This window comes from Chlamydotis macqueenii, chromosome 1 (genome assembly GCF_036417535.1).
Source record: "Chlamydotis macqueenii isolate bChlMac1 chromosome 1, bChlMac1.mat, whole genome shotgun sequence".
Taxonomy (NCBI): Eukaryota; Metazoa; Chordata; class Aves; order Otidiformes; family Otididae; genus Chlamydotis; species Chlamydotis macqueenii.
Window position 1 is genome coordinate 122511986 of NC_141556.1, and position 17946 is coordinate 122529931.

The following is a 17946-nucleotide window of genomic DNA, read 5'->3' on the forward strand; positions in this document are numbered from 1 at the left end:
ATGAATGCACGAGAAAATGCCTTAATGTGTGATATTATCTGTCCAGACTTGCTAGTGCAGCCTCAGAGAAGGAGAAAATTATTCTATAGCCATGTAGGTGTTGTGGTCACCCAGCTGAAATGTGAAATATACTGATGTGCAGTGGGGTGAAGCTGGTACTCGTTCTCACTAAATATTGTATCTTAGCACGGAGTTGAGTATAAAGTGTTCTTTCTTAACTACCAGATTGTTCCTAAAGGAACAAAACCAGTAAAATCTGGTTTCCTACTGGTTTTCATTCAACGTCCCGGCACCTCCCAAGCCTGTCTTGTTACTCCTTTTCGCAGCACCCTGCGATCCCTTTCCTGTCCTAGCTCTCCTCACCCTCCCACCCCCTCATTTCTCAGGCTCCCTCTCTGACCTGCTGCCCGGACAGAGCAGCGTGCGGGGTGATCGCCTGGCTGCTACATGTGTGCTTTTGGCCAGGCAGCTGCTGCTGAGTAACAGCTGACTTCTTGCTTTTCCCTCAGTGGGGGCATTACAGCCTGCTGCCAATTTTCACTAGACTTGTCAGAGATCAGAGTCTCTCTGGCGTCTAACCTCTCCACTACATGTGGTGGAGACTGAGCAGTGGCTTCTAAATATACTTGTCCATTTACAGATGCTGTTTTTCCTCAGGTAGCTGGAACACTCATGAAGTAAGACTCTGTAAAAGGAGATTTTATTTGAATCAGAATAAGTTTTGTTGTGTTTTAGCTCCATGGATGGTTCTGTGAGCACTAGATTTTCTGTAATCCTGCATGTAAAAGTTGTGAGAATGGTGGTATTGCCTTCTTATTTTCCTTCTTAACTAAATTGTGAAACAGACTCTTACAAAACCCAGGTCTCAGCTGTTTGTTATACATCTCATCTTATGTACAGAGAACATCGTGTTAACTATGTCATCCCTCCAGGTTATTGCCACCTTTTATGTTGGCCAAGGCTAGGGGGATTTCTCTCTCCTGTTCTTGGCTGTAATGCCCTGAGGTATCTCTCCTCTTCCTCTGAAGGTGCAATTTCTTGCCTGCCTGCTATTCAGTGTGGTTATCACTCTAGTCCAAAATATGTAGCACTTGGCTCTTCCTTGAAATACAGTTTTATCTAACGCATGAGTGTTTTCCTACAGTTCTTCGACCTAGGGGTAATCTTACAAAGTATACCAAAATCTTATGGTGTATATTGAAACGGAAAGCAGACAAGCCCAGTCCAGCTGGTTTAATGCTGCTTCTGTGACAACAAATTGTCCTTGAGGAATTTAGTTTTTCTCACTAGGAAGGCTATGCCATCTTCGAATTGTTTATATGCTAAAGATGTGGCTGGAGCTGTTTTGTTTCTTGCTGTTCCCAGCGCTTGTTCAAATCTCACTCAGGTTTTGATGTTGTGAGAACAAGTTCCTTGTATGCGATACGTGTTAAATATACTAGGTGAAATAAACATCGCAGTGCCAGCCCATCCCCTGCTGGGCATCAGTTGATGCGGTTACAAGGGGTGAAACTCTGTGGGGAAAACATCTGTGCTCTTCTTTCTGAAGTAGAAATTTGTAATCCTGGACTTCCAATGTACCCTCTACCCACTGTAAATTCACACTGAAAATGGTACAGCCTGGAAGGAGACAGCATTAATTCCCTTTTCAGACTGGACAGAGGTAATTTTCTTAAGAAACAGTTATAAACTTGAGAGGAACGCATTTTATGTGTAAGTGCAAGTTGTCAGTCCAGTTCTACCCTAACGGTGTGTGGCAGAGCAAAGATGAAGCGAGTTTTGAGCTTGGGCACGGCTATTGGTCTGCTGCACCTAGCTGGCTATTCAGAAGTTAGTTTTTAATTAGTTTCATAAACTGTATTTCTCCATGGAAATTTCTTTCTGGATTTCCTCATTCACAGGAGAGAATCTGAATACATAATCCTTTGAAATCCTGAAAACTGTAGGTGGCAGGAGGCTGAACGTGTTCAGCGCATCTGAATGAAGCAGGGTGGTTTTGCATCAGGGAAAGGATGGGAGCCAAAGCGCTGAACTGCTCCTAGGACTCGGTTTACTCCAAGCTTAGGTTATGAGGGACTTAAAATACTGCCGGGGGCTAACACAATATCACAATATTGCTCTCGAACAAAAACGAAACTACAAATTATAAATCTGATTTTCACCCATATGTGCTAAAGTACATACAAAGGGAAATGCTTTAGCATTTCTTAATCAATGCCTTGTGCATTGAGTGTTAATGTGCATACTCTGTGGCCTGCATGTAAACACGTTAGCTTGTCTTTTGGGTTTATCAGTTTGACGGAATGCCGGGGCTTCCCAAACTCTTTTGGCACAAAGTGTGTGATTTGCAACCGTGCAAAGAGAAGGGGTTTGTTTCTGCAAAAAAAAAAATACGCTGTTGCAAACCTCCGGACGTGGAGGGAGAAAATATTGGTGCAGATTAACACCTTGCGTAGTTAAAAAAAAAAAAATTAGCGCTGAGGTTTATAAAGAGCATCGAGGCCCAAATCCGAAGCAGCAGCGCCCCGGAGCTCAAGGGGAGCGGAGCGAGGCGGGGCGGCTCTTCCCGCGCCGCCGGCCCTGCCGCGCGGGCGCTAGGTGGCGCTGTGGGAGCGCGGGAACCGCCCGCTGCCCGCGGCGGCGGGAACGGCGCGTGAGGAACGGCCCCCTGAGTTGGGGGGGGGGGGGCGGCGGCTGCGCCCCACCCCGGCCCGGCACCTGCGGGTGCGGGGGCTTTCCTGCGGGCCCGGCCTTTCTGCGTCTGAGTCGCAGGCGGGGCACGTGTAGTTTTTACGGAGAAAAACGCGAGCATGGTTTTGCAACACCCCCTTTTTGACCGATTCAGGTGAAGGTATCAGCTTCTCGAGTCAGACCCTGTTCTTCTAAGAGGCGGAGGCCAAAGGAGAGCTCACTGTGTTTTCCAGTTAAAGAAAAACTCAGACGTCTGAATGCTGTCTATATTTTTCAACTTCATGCTGCTGTTAGGCAAGTCGGATTTTAAGAGAGTATGTTGCTTTGATCTTCTGATATAGCCGTGTTTAAAACATTTTAATCACAAACCAATTCAGAAAATGTTCAAAGCGACAACAGTTTTGTCTTTCTCTTCTGTTTGCACCAAAACCCATCTTGCAAGCGTAGGTGATTCATCTCTCTTCAGTTCTGGGTAGAAAAGTTAAGTTTTAAAGAAAAAAACCTTTATTTCATGGGGTCCACTTTTATACACTCGAAGGGAAGTGACTATCCCCCTCTGCTCAGTGCTTGTTAGACCGCATCAGGGTACTGTGTCCCCTTTTGGGTCTGCCAGGACAGGAGAAACATGGCCCAGACAGGGCGAGTTCACAGGAGGCCCAGGGACAGTCAGGGCTGAGGAGCGCCCCGGGGAGCAGGGCTTGCTCGGCTGGGGAAGGGCCCTGAGCGGCTGCCTGCAGTCGTCCATGGTGGGGTTGCTGAGACCAGGCAGCCTGGCTCTTCACAGGGGTACACAGTGGGAGGGCACCAGACAACATGCGTAAGTGGAAACAAGCGGCTCAGAGTTGGGTATCAGGAAAAGCTTTCCTCCCTGGGGCAGGCTGCCAGGGCAGCCTGCGTGGGCTCCGACTTGGGAGGTGTCAAACCCCAACTGGATACAGCTCGGAGCAGCCTGGTCTGGCCTGGGGCTGACCCTGTCCTGAGCAAGGAGATCACGCTAGAGAGCTCCTGAGATTCCGTCCAATCTGAATTATCCTCTGTTCCTGTGATTTATGTCTTCATTTGCCTCAGGTTTGTCCATTTACTTTCTTCCATTATACAAGCTACTCTTTCCCTCTCACCTTTTCTGTTTTCCATTAACCTTATTTAACCAGCAGACTGTATTATTCTGTTGGAGTTTTATATGAACCCCACTGGCAGCTGGAAGCTGTGTTGCAGCAAAAGAGCAGTGCAGGGAAGCAATGAAGGGCCAAATGGCACAGCAACATTTTCACCAAGAGAGGAGTAAGGAGGGGCCATAAGGCAGCAGGGCTTTTGGGAGCAACCCCTATGGGAAATGATTGCAGGTCCTTGACCAGACATGGCTCTGCTAGGTCAGGAGAGCTCTTGCTGTGCAGCTGGGATAGTCAGGACCATTGATTACTGCAAAGAAATAATAGAGACTGGAGAAAAAGAGTAAAAGCTTCCGAAACTCTGGATAAAGTGAGATGTGGACTGAAGCGATTGGCTTCAATGTGCCAAGTTCTTCTCATATATATATATGATTTAAATAATGAATAACATTTTATTTATTTATGTATTTATTTTCCTTTGGCAAAAAGCAGAGGTCAAGAAACTCGTAAGCCAAGTATTTACTTAATCATGTTGTCTCAAAGGCTAAAACTGAAAACATAATTTAGAATTGTTAATTTATTATTTTATCCCATTTTGAAACTATATTTTTCTTCCTTTGGCCTGTGTATCTTAATAATATTTGCCAAACATTTTAAGATTATAGATGAAATCTTGAAACCCTTGAAGAAACAATAATTTCACTGTTGGCTTCCATGGAGTCTTTTTCTAACCTATAACAGTAAAAGGCATCCTAGTTTGACTTTGATCAGTGCTCTGCTACGTAAATGGGCTAACAAATATTAATATTGGAAGTTTAAATCCTTAGTAGAATGGCTTTGTCACAACAGTAATAAATAAGTCTTGCTGTCTTTGTTGTAGAAGATTTCACCCCAGTTCCATATAAGGCCCCACCAACTCCAAAACCACAAAAAACGTTTCCTCCTTATAATGGATTTGGTTCCGAAGAGGATTCTTTGTGCTCCTGTATGGGCCTGCTTCTCAAGCCTCCTCAAAAAGATTTCAAGAAATTCATGGAGAAAGACAGGTATTTCAGTGAAAAATAATTCTGACTTTTTATATTATGTCTTTTTGTGAAGGAGATAAATGTTTAGTAGGGATTTCTTTTTTTTTTTTTCAGCAAAATATGCAGCTCATCAGACTTTTAAGGGACAGGTGCATGAGCACTTATTTAGTGACATAGTACTCCAATTTCCTCTGAACTCAGCAAAATTTCTCTTTCGAGAAGGCAAATATTCTGACTCTCCCATCCCCTACTTATTTCCCTTCTGCTGTCTTTAGTGGGAGTTTGATGGAAGTCTTAGTCCAGGAGTTAGTCAGGAATTATGTATGCTTCAGCAGTCCAGCATTGATTTGTTTTTCTGTTTACTTTCTGGCATTTACTTTTTTTTGTCTGCTGAATGTCATGCAGTTTACTGTAGCAATATTAAAGCATTAGCCCTTTACCTTCCATTATGAAATTCTTTGTCAGGCAGTGGTTGTGGAAGCCTAAGTGGAAAGCGAAGTCACATGCTAGGGATTTACTGGTAGAACCTCTGTAAAAGAAGAAAGCTGTTAGAAAAAGGCTTGGGAATGTATTGGTAGTGCATATGGCGATACTGTGAATCATTTAAAACACAGTCACTGAACAGATATCCAGCTAGTAAGATCATCTGGTGACCTGATTTTGTGGAGATAATCCTAGTATGTATTGCTATTCAGAATTTAATTGGAAAATATACATACTTGGTTGTGTTCTTCCTTTATAATTTTCTGGAAATAAACTTGGAGCTTGATTTGTGACTGAATATGAATACAAATTCATTCCAGACTTGTGGCAGAGAAGTAATTTTCCCCTGAAAATGATTCCTTTCTATCTGGCTGACTCTAGCTAGTTAATTTAAGCTGAAAATGTTTTTTGACGAAGCAGGGAACCTTATGCCATTTCCCTTCTTGGTCCAGGAATAACACAATTAATGTATGTTACAAAACTCAGGAGAATGCACCTCTTAGCTTTGAAAACTTTTCATACTTTGTTTTTTTTTTTATTTTTTACCTCTTCTTTTGCTTTTTAGAAGTGGCATGGAAAGTAACATACTGCGTTTTCTTGCAAAACTGATAACAGATAGTCCTATTGACAAGGATCGGAAATTCATTATTTCCTACTTCCTGAGTGATGACACCATTTCAGTTTTTGAACATACACAGCAAAATACAGGTAAGATGTAGTCTTGCAGGACTGTCTTGCAGTCAGTCGCAGTTGCCCTGCTTATTTGGTTAGAGTTTACAGTAAACATTGTGGCTAGACTCAGCAGAAGCAGGGATGTGAATTTTTAAATGCAATGGGAATTACATCAGCGGGTCTACTGCATTATTTTGCGTAGCTGTATGTCATAGTAATTTATAATCTTCATCACTCAGAATAATGCTGCTCATTGTATGACAGTACTTCACAATATCTTTTGGGAACTGAAAGTTTAATGTATTTGAACTTTTATTACATTTTAATTTGAAAATTTGGCCTTTAAACATTTGCTTTTGTTGTGGATAACATACATAAATTGTATTGTAACTGATGATAAATAGGGACAGGAAATGTAAGACAGCAAGAATAAAAGAGTAAATCCTGTGTTTTGCAAGACTGTGTTATGACGTTAAGATACCTATACAGCATCTATTGTAAGAAGCAGCTCATGAAAGCAAAACAGCTGTGATATTTTTTAACATACTTTATCATTAACCACGTAGTGTTGAGCACATAAAGAGTGAAGATTGCCCTGTGCTAGTGTCTGTACCTGTGTATGTATAATACTGAATTGAGTTTCAAGAGCCAAATTGACACTGTTTAAGCAACAAATGCTTTGTTATTTCTTAATTGCTTGATCACATTTATCCTATTGCTGGAGCATGGTCACCCGGTGTTGTCATGGTTAAATTATTTTGACCACTGTTGTCTGTTGTAGGCTGCCTCCAACTGAAGATATGAAAGGTTTTGTGATTTTCAAGCATCTTTTTGCTTCTTTGGAGGGACTTGTGCATGGATGGAAGAACACAGCACTGAGAAGGATGTCAGGAATTCAGAGAGACAGGGAGGCCTTGGCTAAGGATAACCCTGTTGGAGAGATTAGTGTATTTAGTGTATTTCTGCAAAGCCCACAAAACATCTGCAGCAGCAGTTTCAGAGCAGTTAACATCCAGAAGTGCTCTAGCACCTCTCAGCATCCGCAGTCGAAGGACTGACTCTTAAAAGCTGCTGCCAGCCTCTGATAAAACCACAAAGAGAAAAAAACTCAGGAAATTTCTCTCAAAGGCAAGGGGAAAAGAGTAATAGAAGGTTTCCTTAGTTACCCTGTTAGGCTCTTGTGGAACCTCACATCTAGCTCTTTTGATACTCCTTGAATTGCCCTGTGTCAGCTTCTTGGCACAGAGCACCTTAGTATGGTATTTCAGGTGTGCCCTGCAATGGTGACCAGCTCACTGGACTCGGTACTCCCAGCTCACCCTCTAGAGCAAAGACTGTCCTAGGGAGGGCTGTTCACTCCCCCTTGCTTCAGGCTCTGGTGCCAGCAGTAGACTTGCTGAGATCCAGTTATTCAGCTTACAGTTAAGGACTGAGTAATCCTGTGACCCTACGCTTAAGCCTTTACTGAAAATGATTTCTGATGTTAATTCTTTTCAGACCTATGATGAACATAACGTCCATAAAAAATAAAGGTGTGGTGAATATCTAGACCCTTCTGTATTGCTGGATAACTCTTTCTGTGCCAGTGGTGCTACTAAGTCATTTTGAGTGCCGTGCGCTTGAGTAGGTTTTTGGGAAGGCTTGAGCCTTTTCAGTGCAAAGAACTAATGGCATTTGTGCTGGTATCCAACTATGTTATGAATGCATAAATAGGGACCTCACCCCCAATTCAAATACAAGCAATTCTCTGAGAAATATTTTGAAAATGTGTAGAGTACCTGCCTAAGTTTCAGTGAGCATTCCCAGTTAGCCCTGCTGCACTGCAACATCAAGATTTAACACTCTTTATGGCAGCAGTACCCTGTCATCATTATTTTACTAGTTTCTTGCCATCCAGTGGCTTGTAATTTATGCAACTTCTTTTATTAAAGCTAAAGATATATATATATATACATGTATGTATGTATGTATTATGTAATGCTGCTGTGAGATCCAAAAGCAGCTCAGTTCTGCACTAGTGAGTGACATGTTTGATTAACGTTCTTTATGTCTGAAGACATAAAGGATGTTAAGGGTACAGCCGCATGGTTACATTAAAGAAGTCCAGTGAACAATTTGAATCTTGGACCCTCATCATCTGTATTACCTGCTCGGTCACTCCTGGTTCTCGTTTGCACCATTCCAACTAGACGAGGCCCCAGAGAGGCCAGGGCTCCTCCTGGAGGATGCTTAACTCCAGGAAACTCTCCTGCAAGGCAGTAAAGTCAAGGCTGCACCAGGTTTGGCTTGCTTCGCCCTTATCAGTCATCTATCACTGTCCCAGGAGGTTTTGGACACTCAAAAATCCAGGTCCTTCTGCCACGATCAACTGCAATACTTACCCTCAGTTTTATGCTGTAAAACACCACTCTGTTGCACTGCAACACAACTGTCACATGCCTCCAAACAGTTTGAACACAGAAAAATAATAGCTGTGTTTGAAGACCCCAGGTTTATCACACAGCACCCGGAGCAGAGCTAGGGCCAGGCACTATGCAGTACAGATGTGGTCAGTCGGTCAGGTTCTCAGCAGCGTGGGTTCCAGATCAGATTTTTCTCCCTGGCTTCTCTTTGTCTTGGAATCAGAATACATGTTGAGATTGCAGCTGGGGGCCCACTGAACATTGCTAGTCAAACAAAATATGAAACAATAAATGGGCAAGTTTTCATACCAACAATAACAAATGCTTTAAGATGCGTATGAAAGTCAAGTATCTGTAAATGGGTTTTTTCACTTTCCTGGGATGTGAAAGTGGATGGAGTAGCTGACTTTCAGATGTGGTAGATAGGTGAAGTGGAAGAGTACGTCTAAGAACTGGCAATTGGAGAGTTTAGTGAGAACAGCCTTGAAGAGGCAGGATAAGTAGTAGAGATGGCAGGGAGGCAGAGCAGCAGTTGGAAGGAGGCCTGGGACTGCAGAAGTTTCATTGTTTCCACCTTCCTTCTTTTCTTCTCCCTTTCTCTTCTCTCTCTCTAGCCCTCCCTCATTCTAGTCATGTCTGAAGGAAAAGTGAATGGGTTTCTTCAAGGTTAAGAATGAGAAGGCTTTGCAGAGGTCAAATAAGAGCAGCTAGGAAAAAGGAGTAAGGTGTGCAAAAGGGGAGCAAGAAGAAAATTTGTTGTGGGAAAGAAAAGTGTTGAAGGGGTTGGGGTGGGAGAGGGGATGAGTTAAAGCATGAAATGGCTCCAAAAAACCAACTTGACCATCCCTTTTGTGCCCAGGTTCAGAGGGCTATTTTTACCTTTTTATTTGCATGAACTGATACAAATTGGCAAGTAAAAATGTTCCAAATCTCAGTCTTAAAATGGAAGTAATAAAGTTGCTCTTACTTTTCTCAGTCCAGCAACCCGAAAGTTGCAGAGAAGTACTTCACACTATTATCATAGAAACACGGAATCATTTAGGTTGGAAAGGACCTTTGAGATCATCAAGTTCCACTGTTAACCTGACACTGCCAAGTGTGCCACTAAACCATGTCCCTAAGTGCCACATCTACGTGTCTTCTGATTACCTCCAGGGATGGTGACTCCACCATTTCCCTTGGTAGCTTGTTCCAACCATGACAACCCTTTTGGTGAAATTTTTTTTCCTAATATCCAATCTAAACCTTCCCTGGTGAACTTGAGGCTGTTTCCTCTCATCCTATCACTTGCTACTTGGGAAAAGAGATTGACGCCCACCTCCTTTCAGGTAGTTGTAGAGAGTGATAAGGTCTCCCCTCAGCCTCTTTTTCTCCAGACTAAACAACCCCACTTCCCTCAGCCGCTCCTCATAAGACTTGTGCTCTAGGCCCTTCACCAGCTTCATTGCCCTTCTCTGGACACACTCCAGCACCTCACTGTCTTTCTTGTAGTGAGGGAATCAAAACTGAACACAGTATTTGAACTGTGGCCTCACCAGTGCTGAGTACAGGGGGATGATCACTTTCCTAGTCCTGCTGGCCATGGTATTTCAGATACAAACCAGGATGCTGTTGGCCTTCTTGACCACCTGGGCGCATTGCTGGCTCATACTCATCTGGCTGTCGGCCAACATCCCCAGGTCTCTTTCCCCTGGGCAGCTTTCCAGTCACTTTTCCCCAAGCCCTAGTGTTGCATGGGGTTGTTGTGACTGAAGTGCAGGACCTGGCACTTGGCCTTGTTGATTTTCATACAGTTGGCCTTGGCCCATCGATCCAGCCTGACCAGGTTCCCCGTGTAGAGCCTTTCTGCCCTCAAGCAGATCAACACTCCCGCCCAACTTGATGTCATCTGCAAACTTACTGAGGGTGCACTTGATCCCCTCGTTCAGATCTTTGATAAAGATGCTAAACAGAACTGGCCTCAATACTGAGCCCTGGGGAACACTGCTTGTGAGTGGCTGCCATCTGGATTTAACTCTGCCCACCACAGCTCTTTGGGCCCAGCCAGTTTTTTAGCCAGCAAAGTGTATGCCCATCCAAGCCATAAGCAGCCAGTTTCTCCAGGAGAATGTGGTAGAAAATGGTATCAAAGGCTTTACTAAAGTCCAGGTAGACAACATCCACTTTCCCTCATCCACTGAGTGGGTCACCTTGTCAGAGAAGGAGATCAGGTTAGTAAAGCAGGAAAATTAGTAACACTGTGAAACTGTATTTGGAATGCATAGGGCTGGACATCTTATCTGACACTTATTGAGATGGGAGTCAAAGCATGAGAATTTTGTCTCCCCATGTAGGAGATCACAATTCCTTTTTTACTTAGTGTAAGACCAAGCCAACAGCTGTACAAACACCTGCAAATTCTGATCTGATCTTAATGGAAGAGTGTCTTTGGTTGTGGTGTTTATTTTGTGCTTTGAGCCTGGCTCTTGTAGATTTCCATCAAAATTTCTTGTCAAGTTTCAGTGTAAAATCTGTAATCTAAGAGATATTTTCGGTTGTTTTTTTTTTTTTAATACAACATGAAGTGTACTAACTTGTAATGTTTAAAAAACAATTATGGGACAAAGGTTTTAAGGTAAGTTTCCAATCTAAGTGCACAATTGCAGGGAAATACAGAGACAAGAGTGAAATTCCAGTCTTACAGTGACCGGTTCTGTTTAAGTATTACAAACAGTTGCCAAGATTTCATATTTGTTTTAATAGCGCAGTGAAAAGAATGTTTTATTAGAGTTACATTAGTGATTTGAATAATTTTTTAATTCAAGCTAGACCTGACCATTACCATAGCATATTTTTTGTCTTTTGCTTTTATGGTACTAGTAAAGCAATTAAGACAGACGTCTGATCCAAACTCTGGTTTAATAAGTAGTTTGGATTTCACATTCATTTATAATTTTGACTATAAAAGACATTTTATTACACTGTTCATCAGCCTTTTATTGGACTTGCATCACTGCCTAATATGTAAGATGTCATTAAATGTTACTAAAGTATGCTTTTTGGCTTTTGTCTTGGAAGCTCAAATATAAACAGGAAACTCACCCCAGGCACTCCAGAGTTGTCATAGGGCACGTATCCTGATGAAGCTAAACATGTGACAGAATGTTTTCTAGGAAGCTTGGTATATGTAATGCAATCTTGTGGTGCACCAGCAGATATTACTGGAAAGCAAAATGATCCTTCTCGTGTCTTACATACCCTTGAGCACTGCATGCAGTTTCCAGTGGCATGAATAAAATAATTATAATGTGAAAATAAATAATGTGACATAGCCAGCTTGCAAAGGAAATAACAGATTGCCATTAAATTGCATTGGCAGAACAGTATGTGGAAGATAGTGTCATGTCACTCCTGCTTTTTTTTTACGTTCAAAAGCCCTTAAAAACAAGTTAGAATTACAATGCACCGGAATTCATTATCTTCGTAGAACTATGCTATCCTAAATTGTGATTTTTTTTTCTTTTTTTTTTGCTTTAACAGTTCAAAGATAATTGCCTTCATCTTGCATTTTGCATCTTATGTTTCTCAAGGGTCAGTCCCAAGGCTGGCGACAGGGTTATGGGAACGATTTGAAGAGGCACATTTCTGTCTCATTTTAAAGAAAAGAAAAAAGGGGAAGGTGTTTGGCAGGCATTCAAATGAGACATGTCACAGAATGTGCACAATGTAACTGTTGCTGTGGGCACTGGCAGAAAGAGTTCTTTTAGCAATGAGAGGGAGGGAGACAGTAGATTATAAGACAAGAAACTCAAGGATTAAAACTGATATTTAAATACAAACCAGCTGATTTGGGTTTTCTTTTGGGTTTTCTTTTGTGGGTTTTTTTTCCCCCTCAAGTAAAGCCACAATTAATTATTTACAATTCTATTCCCATAGGGATATTTGGTGGAAAGTTCTTGGGAAGAGGTCGCATTAAGAAGCCCGGGCAGGAACTCTTTAAGAGTGAGCCATCTGAATACTTCACGGCTCAGAATCTGTTTGTTGGAGCCGAAGTTTGTTTCCATGGTCACAACTTTCTTTTGGTGGATGCTGATGAGTACACGTTCAACTACATGGAGAAGCATGCAAATGAGGTGAAGCAGACTCTTGTTATTTTAGATTATCTTTAAGGACTGTATCATATTGATAGATTTTTCAGAATTATTTATACCTAGTTTCTTCACCCAAAGTTCACAGCCCAGTGCTCCCTGTCTAGCAATGGATTTAGGAGATGCTAGGTAGGGAGCCAATGCAAGCCTGGTCACTCTTTACTGTCCATTGCCCTTCTACTTTCTCCACATCCACTCTTATTGTAGTAGGGGTTGTCAGAAGGTATATCCCTGCCTATTCATTCGTGAGACTTCATGGACCTCTTGCCTCTGGATTGATTTAACCCTTGTTGAACCTGCAGATGCTGGCTGCTTCCACAGCTTTCTGTGGCAGCAACTTGAGAAGTTCACTGCTTGTAAAAAAAAAAATGTAAAAAAAAAAAAGATAAAATAAGTAAATATCTTTTATCTGATTTAAACCAACCTCCCACTAGTTTCAATGCTACTTCTCGTGTCCTGGAGCTTGGTGAAGAACACCATTCGTCCTATGCATCACTTTCATAATTTTGTAAATTTCACACATTCTTCCCCCTCAGCCTAATCCTATGCAGATAAGAGTCTCACCCTTTTTAGCCTGTCCTTGCAAGGCACTGTGAGATGTGGAGACTGGAACAGTGCACAGTATTCAAGATGTGGGCACATCCAATTTAGAGTCTTATCGATGAGGCTATTTTATTCCCTGATTTGATTTTTTTTTGAGTTCATACGTATTTATCTGCCAAAATGTTTCCCTTTTAATATTAGAAATTCATATCACAGTGAGGAATTCAAGCTTTCAGTTTGCACTGAGTTTCACTGTCTTTTGGTGTTGCCTTCAGAGGGCAGAGCAACAATAAATAGAGAGCTGGGGTGCCTCTGCTGATGTGTACGTTATGCTAGCAGTCATCACACAAATGGCTGGTAAAAAGCCCTCCTTTGCCAAAGCCAGAAAGTATCCAATAGGAGGAAATTGATTGTCCTGCAGCAATTATTAAAGGGGTCAAAAAAGAAAGGATACAGGGATGGAGAACCACAGAAAAGTAACAGAGTGTTTTGTGGGATTTTATGTTGGTTTGATAAGAAAGGTGGATTATTCCTTTTTTTTAATGATTAAGTTTGTGCTGCAATATTTGAATACATGTACCCTGGTATACTTGGAAATTCCTGTTAGGTGCAGCTCTGACCCAGTCACTCTGAGATGCATCTTAAAAATGCCTCAGCTCAGGAGGCAAGGTGTTTCTGCATCCCAGTGCCTCTTCTGGATGGTTGCTTTATCTCGTCGTGCTCTTGAACATCAGCCTTTGGACTAGGCTGTGCTCTGAGGGCTTTGGGGCAGTGCATATGTTTCATAGCTCATAGTGGGCAGCAGCATGAATTTCAGACCTTCTCCAGAGCTGCCCCTTTGCTTAGGCTTGTTGAGAGTACCCCTAGGGAAGATATCCAAGCTACAAGATACTGTCCTCTGCCCTTTTGTCCAGATCTTTTGTGGGTGGAGAAGGTTCTTAGTGCAGGTTTAATTGTTCCCTGTCTGCTGGTTCACCAAAGTGAGTGAACCTGCAGGACTCCCAAGATGCCAGTAGCCCTAGCACAGTCTTGGGAACTGCGAGTCTTGATGCCATTGTGCTGCTGAGGCAGAGGTAGATGCAACCTGACCCTGTGCTGCCTTTGGGCCACACGTGCAGTTCACTCAAATGAAAATAGCAGAACAGTGTGATTTCGTTGTAAATTACTGCTGAGTTAGCACCAACTGCCTTCCCTGGAATATTGAGGAAGGTCTGCAAAATGCTTGCTGATGTAAAATGCTACGACTGCTAATGCTTTAAGCAGTGAAATATACAAAGCTATATATGTTATGTTTTCTTACTGCTAGGCTGTTTCTCCTCCTAGTAGAATCAAAACCAAAGTTGTTCTCCAAAACGCAGAGCGCATCATTTGATTGTAAATGTTCTTTGAAACTGCTGTTTGCATTGATTATGTTGGATCAAACAGATGAGATCTTAGTTTTCCAGACTGAATGACTGTATGTTATCAAAACAAAATCTGCAAAATGGGAAGAAGCAACACTAAAATGCTTCTTTAAAGTGAATTTTGAAATATTCTTTGCACAGCTAAGATTTTTAAAACAGCTGGTAGAAAAAAAAAGGTTTATTCTCCCAATGATAGATGCTTTATTCACATCCTTTGAATAGAGCGCCAGTAGTAAGGACACACCTTGTTTGCCTCAATGAATCGGGGCGTTAGATACTCAAATCACAAGAACTTCAGCAATTATTAGAGAAGAGCGGAGCCAGAAGATGATTTGAAGAGGGGGAAACAATTTTAAGATGAGTATTTGTTGGTTATTTCTAAAATTAGAAAATTTTTCTTCTGAATAGACAGATATTTTCTTTCAGCAGAACACATCAGTCCATTTTCTGAAAATTGGTGAAAGAAATCCAGATGGAATCTTTTTCTTCTGGAAAATGCCATTTTGACCACATTTCTGTAGGCATATGTTGATTTAGATTAAATTTTGATTGGTAATCATAATGCAGGTAGGAATTGATTTTGCTATCATTGAAACATTTGTTTGACACCATTATTTGGAAAGTTTTCATTTTCTCTTTCAAAATTTTGTTTATTTTATTGTTACTAAGTTATGGGGAGAGAAAAATCATTGGGTCTTGTCATTTTTATTGCCACCTGTACTGAAAGTAACTTTAAGGATTTAATCCTCAAAAGTTTTTAACACTTTTAGATTATTTTCCAATGTAAGGAAAACAGACTTATTTATAAAGTGTAAATTTGCTTGCAAAGCAGAACATGTGTTGTGCACAGTCCTACTGGTGTTATCCAGGTTTGAGGAGAACTCTTTCAAATAAGGCATCGCTGTGCCTCCTTGGAAATGAATTAATAGTCTTTGAAACAGTCTCAATTGTTCAGACTTTGTAGTCTTCTGCAGTGCAAACATGGAGGTTGTTTTTACTTCGATTGAATTCCACATAATAAGCTCTGAGTTAAGCAAGACAATCAAACAAAACTAGATTGTGACAACTGGCAGGTCAGCAATTACATGGGAAGGGAGGAAAGTGACTAAAGAGTTATTGCCATGCTGCAGATACTCGGTGTCTGTGTAGGTGTTTGGAATATGTAGTTTAGAAAAAAGATGTAAAAATAACTGCTTTGATAATGTAGAGAAGGCAGTTTTTTAAATAGACAGAACACTTTGTCCATCTTTAAATACTCCGCTGATTGATTTATTCTATCCAGTCTTTTCTCAATCTCTGTTCCTTTCTTTTTCAAAAAAGCCATGTGCTTACGGCCCAAACAATAACAGCTTGGGGAGAGGACTGAAAAAGTTGCTGTCTCTCAAACTTCGTGATTGCTGATCCAGCTGCTCCACAGTACTGCCTTGCATGGCGTTGCATGCCAAGGTTTTACCTGGAGCAGTTTTGGCGTATGCAGCAACTGTTTTCTCGAAATATGACTACGTTACCTGCAACTGCTGATGTATTTACTAAACTTGAATCACTTTATACTTCTCTGGCAGTGTCATAGGGACTTCAAATACCCTTTTCTAGATCCCGTGGAGCTAATACAATGCTGTAGACAGACTTCAGCATAATTGAGAGTGAGGCCCAGTCTCTGTTGTGATTAGATCCTTAATACTAGTTGTCCTAAATTTCAAATAACTGCTAGTTAAAACAACTTTGTTTACTGGAAGAAATGGGAGAAAGCTATTTTTGGACAGTTCATTATGCTTTGTAAGTTAGGTAGAGCATGACATATGTAAAGGCATATCAGATATTCATGCTTGGACTCAACCCCTATTTCATGACTAAATACATAGATGTTTACATTTTATGTTAAAAATGAGTATAGCACTTAAATCTTTGGTAGAGCTCTAACACAACAATCTGAATGTAGAGTGGAAGCTTAAGTGTTCCAGTTCTCTTTATCTAAATTTAATTTTATTTCAATGGCCTGTATTTGGAAGAAATAAGCATTCTTCTTACATAAGAGGAAAAATTGGTTGCTAACAAATTTCCAGTCTGCTAATTCTGAGTATATAAAAGCATACTCAGTCTAATACGACAGAATATCTGTTCAACAGTTCATTGGAGCAAACAGTGAAAAGATTAGTTTTAACATGGTGAATTTTATTAATTGAGAATTAAGTGAGATGCAGCAATATAAAGTGAGGATCAAGTTATTAGAACTGTACTTTAAATGTTTCTACTTCTGCTTTAACAAGTCAATGTTTGAAGCAAAAGTAGGTGTACTTCTATGTAGCTGGAATAAGCTTTCTGAGAGTGCATGATCTGATTATTTTTGTTTAATTGTTTATATTCACAGTAGGAAGCCTTTTTTTTCCAGTAGCAAGCTTCTCTCCAAACTTAACATGGTGCTGGTTTTTGGATTTGAAGTGAGACAATGAAGAAACTAATAATACTTCACAGTTCAACATTGTCCTGCATCCTGGCAACTTTTGCTGGTACATGCATAGTTGGTTGCATAGTGTCTTTCTCTCTAATCAATATCTTGCTTTCTTTGTTAAGTTCTCCGTGGCTGATATTGGTGCCATCCTCAAGAAACTGAAAGACATAGTTGAACCTCGTTCTGGCGAAATCAGACAGGTGTTTGCAGACACTGACCCTGAGCATACCAAGGTGATTGAGTATGACCCTTTCAGGTAAGACAGTGGATTTTGGTTTTTAATATTTAATGAAGGCACATTTCCCAAGAATGTATAGAGCATGACTGTTTCTTGATGCTTTCTGCACATGTAAGCTGACAAATGGCATACATTTGTTTTGCATTTACTTGGAGACTGTGTGAAAAAGAAAGTGAATCCATGCCCCAGGAAAAAAGAGAAATGTGATCATTTCATGTAAGCTGAAAAGCATAACTAAAATCTGTCTGCTTTTTTATGGAGCTGGCACAAGGTGTTGTGAAGAAGGGCAAGTCAGCAGTAATGTATACACTGAAAGATAAAGAGAAGTTCATCCTAAGAGTCAAACAAGTTAATTAGTAGTTTTGAAATTCAGGAAGGAATGTTTGAGCTGCCTCCTGCAAATGGTGTTATTTGGATTTTGAATCATTGATAAAGAAGAGTGTCTTCATGGAACCAAGGTGTATTGAAATTATAGGATGCAGTGGTAAGCATCTTTAAAAAAGACTGGAAAGTAGTAGTGAGAACAATAATTAATGCTTGGATAGTAATTTCAGCATAGATAGGGGGAGCAGAAATCGGAATTCTGGCAATGATCCAGATATGGTGATGGGCAAATGTACAGATACCTGAATGAGGAAATCATGCTCAAATGCAAGCTGATTGCAGTTTATCCCACAGCCGGAATACTTGAGCGTATGAACTGTGGTGGGTACTGATAAAGTTAATGATGTGGAACAGAGGAGGAGATTATTCCTAGAAGCATTTGATTTTCACTGTGGTAATATACTATATATTTAGGAACTG

The 17946-nt window shown here is 41.1% G+C and overlaps 1 protein-coding gene across 2 annotated transcripts in view; it reads left to right on the forward strand.

Annotated features, from left to right (window-relative positions):
• EFHC2 (EF-hand domain containing 2) overlaps positions 1-17946 on the forward strand; it is a 62565-nt gene that overhangs the window by 29621 nt on the left and 14998 nt on the right. The window contains exons 8-11 of one of the 2 annotated variants that reach the window (XM_086740106.1): positions 4681-4846; positions 5874-6016; positions 12298-12494; positions 17027-17160. In XM_086740106.1, coding sequence (XP_086596232.1) covers positions 4681-4846; positions 5874-6016; positions 12298-12494; positions 17027-17160 — 640 coding nt within the window. The remainder of the gene's footprint in view (positions 1-4680; positions 4847-5873; positions 6017-12297; positions 12495-17026; positions 17161-17946) is intronic. The other variant, XM_086740113.1, reaches the window with a different exon arrangement.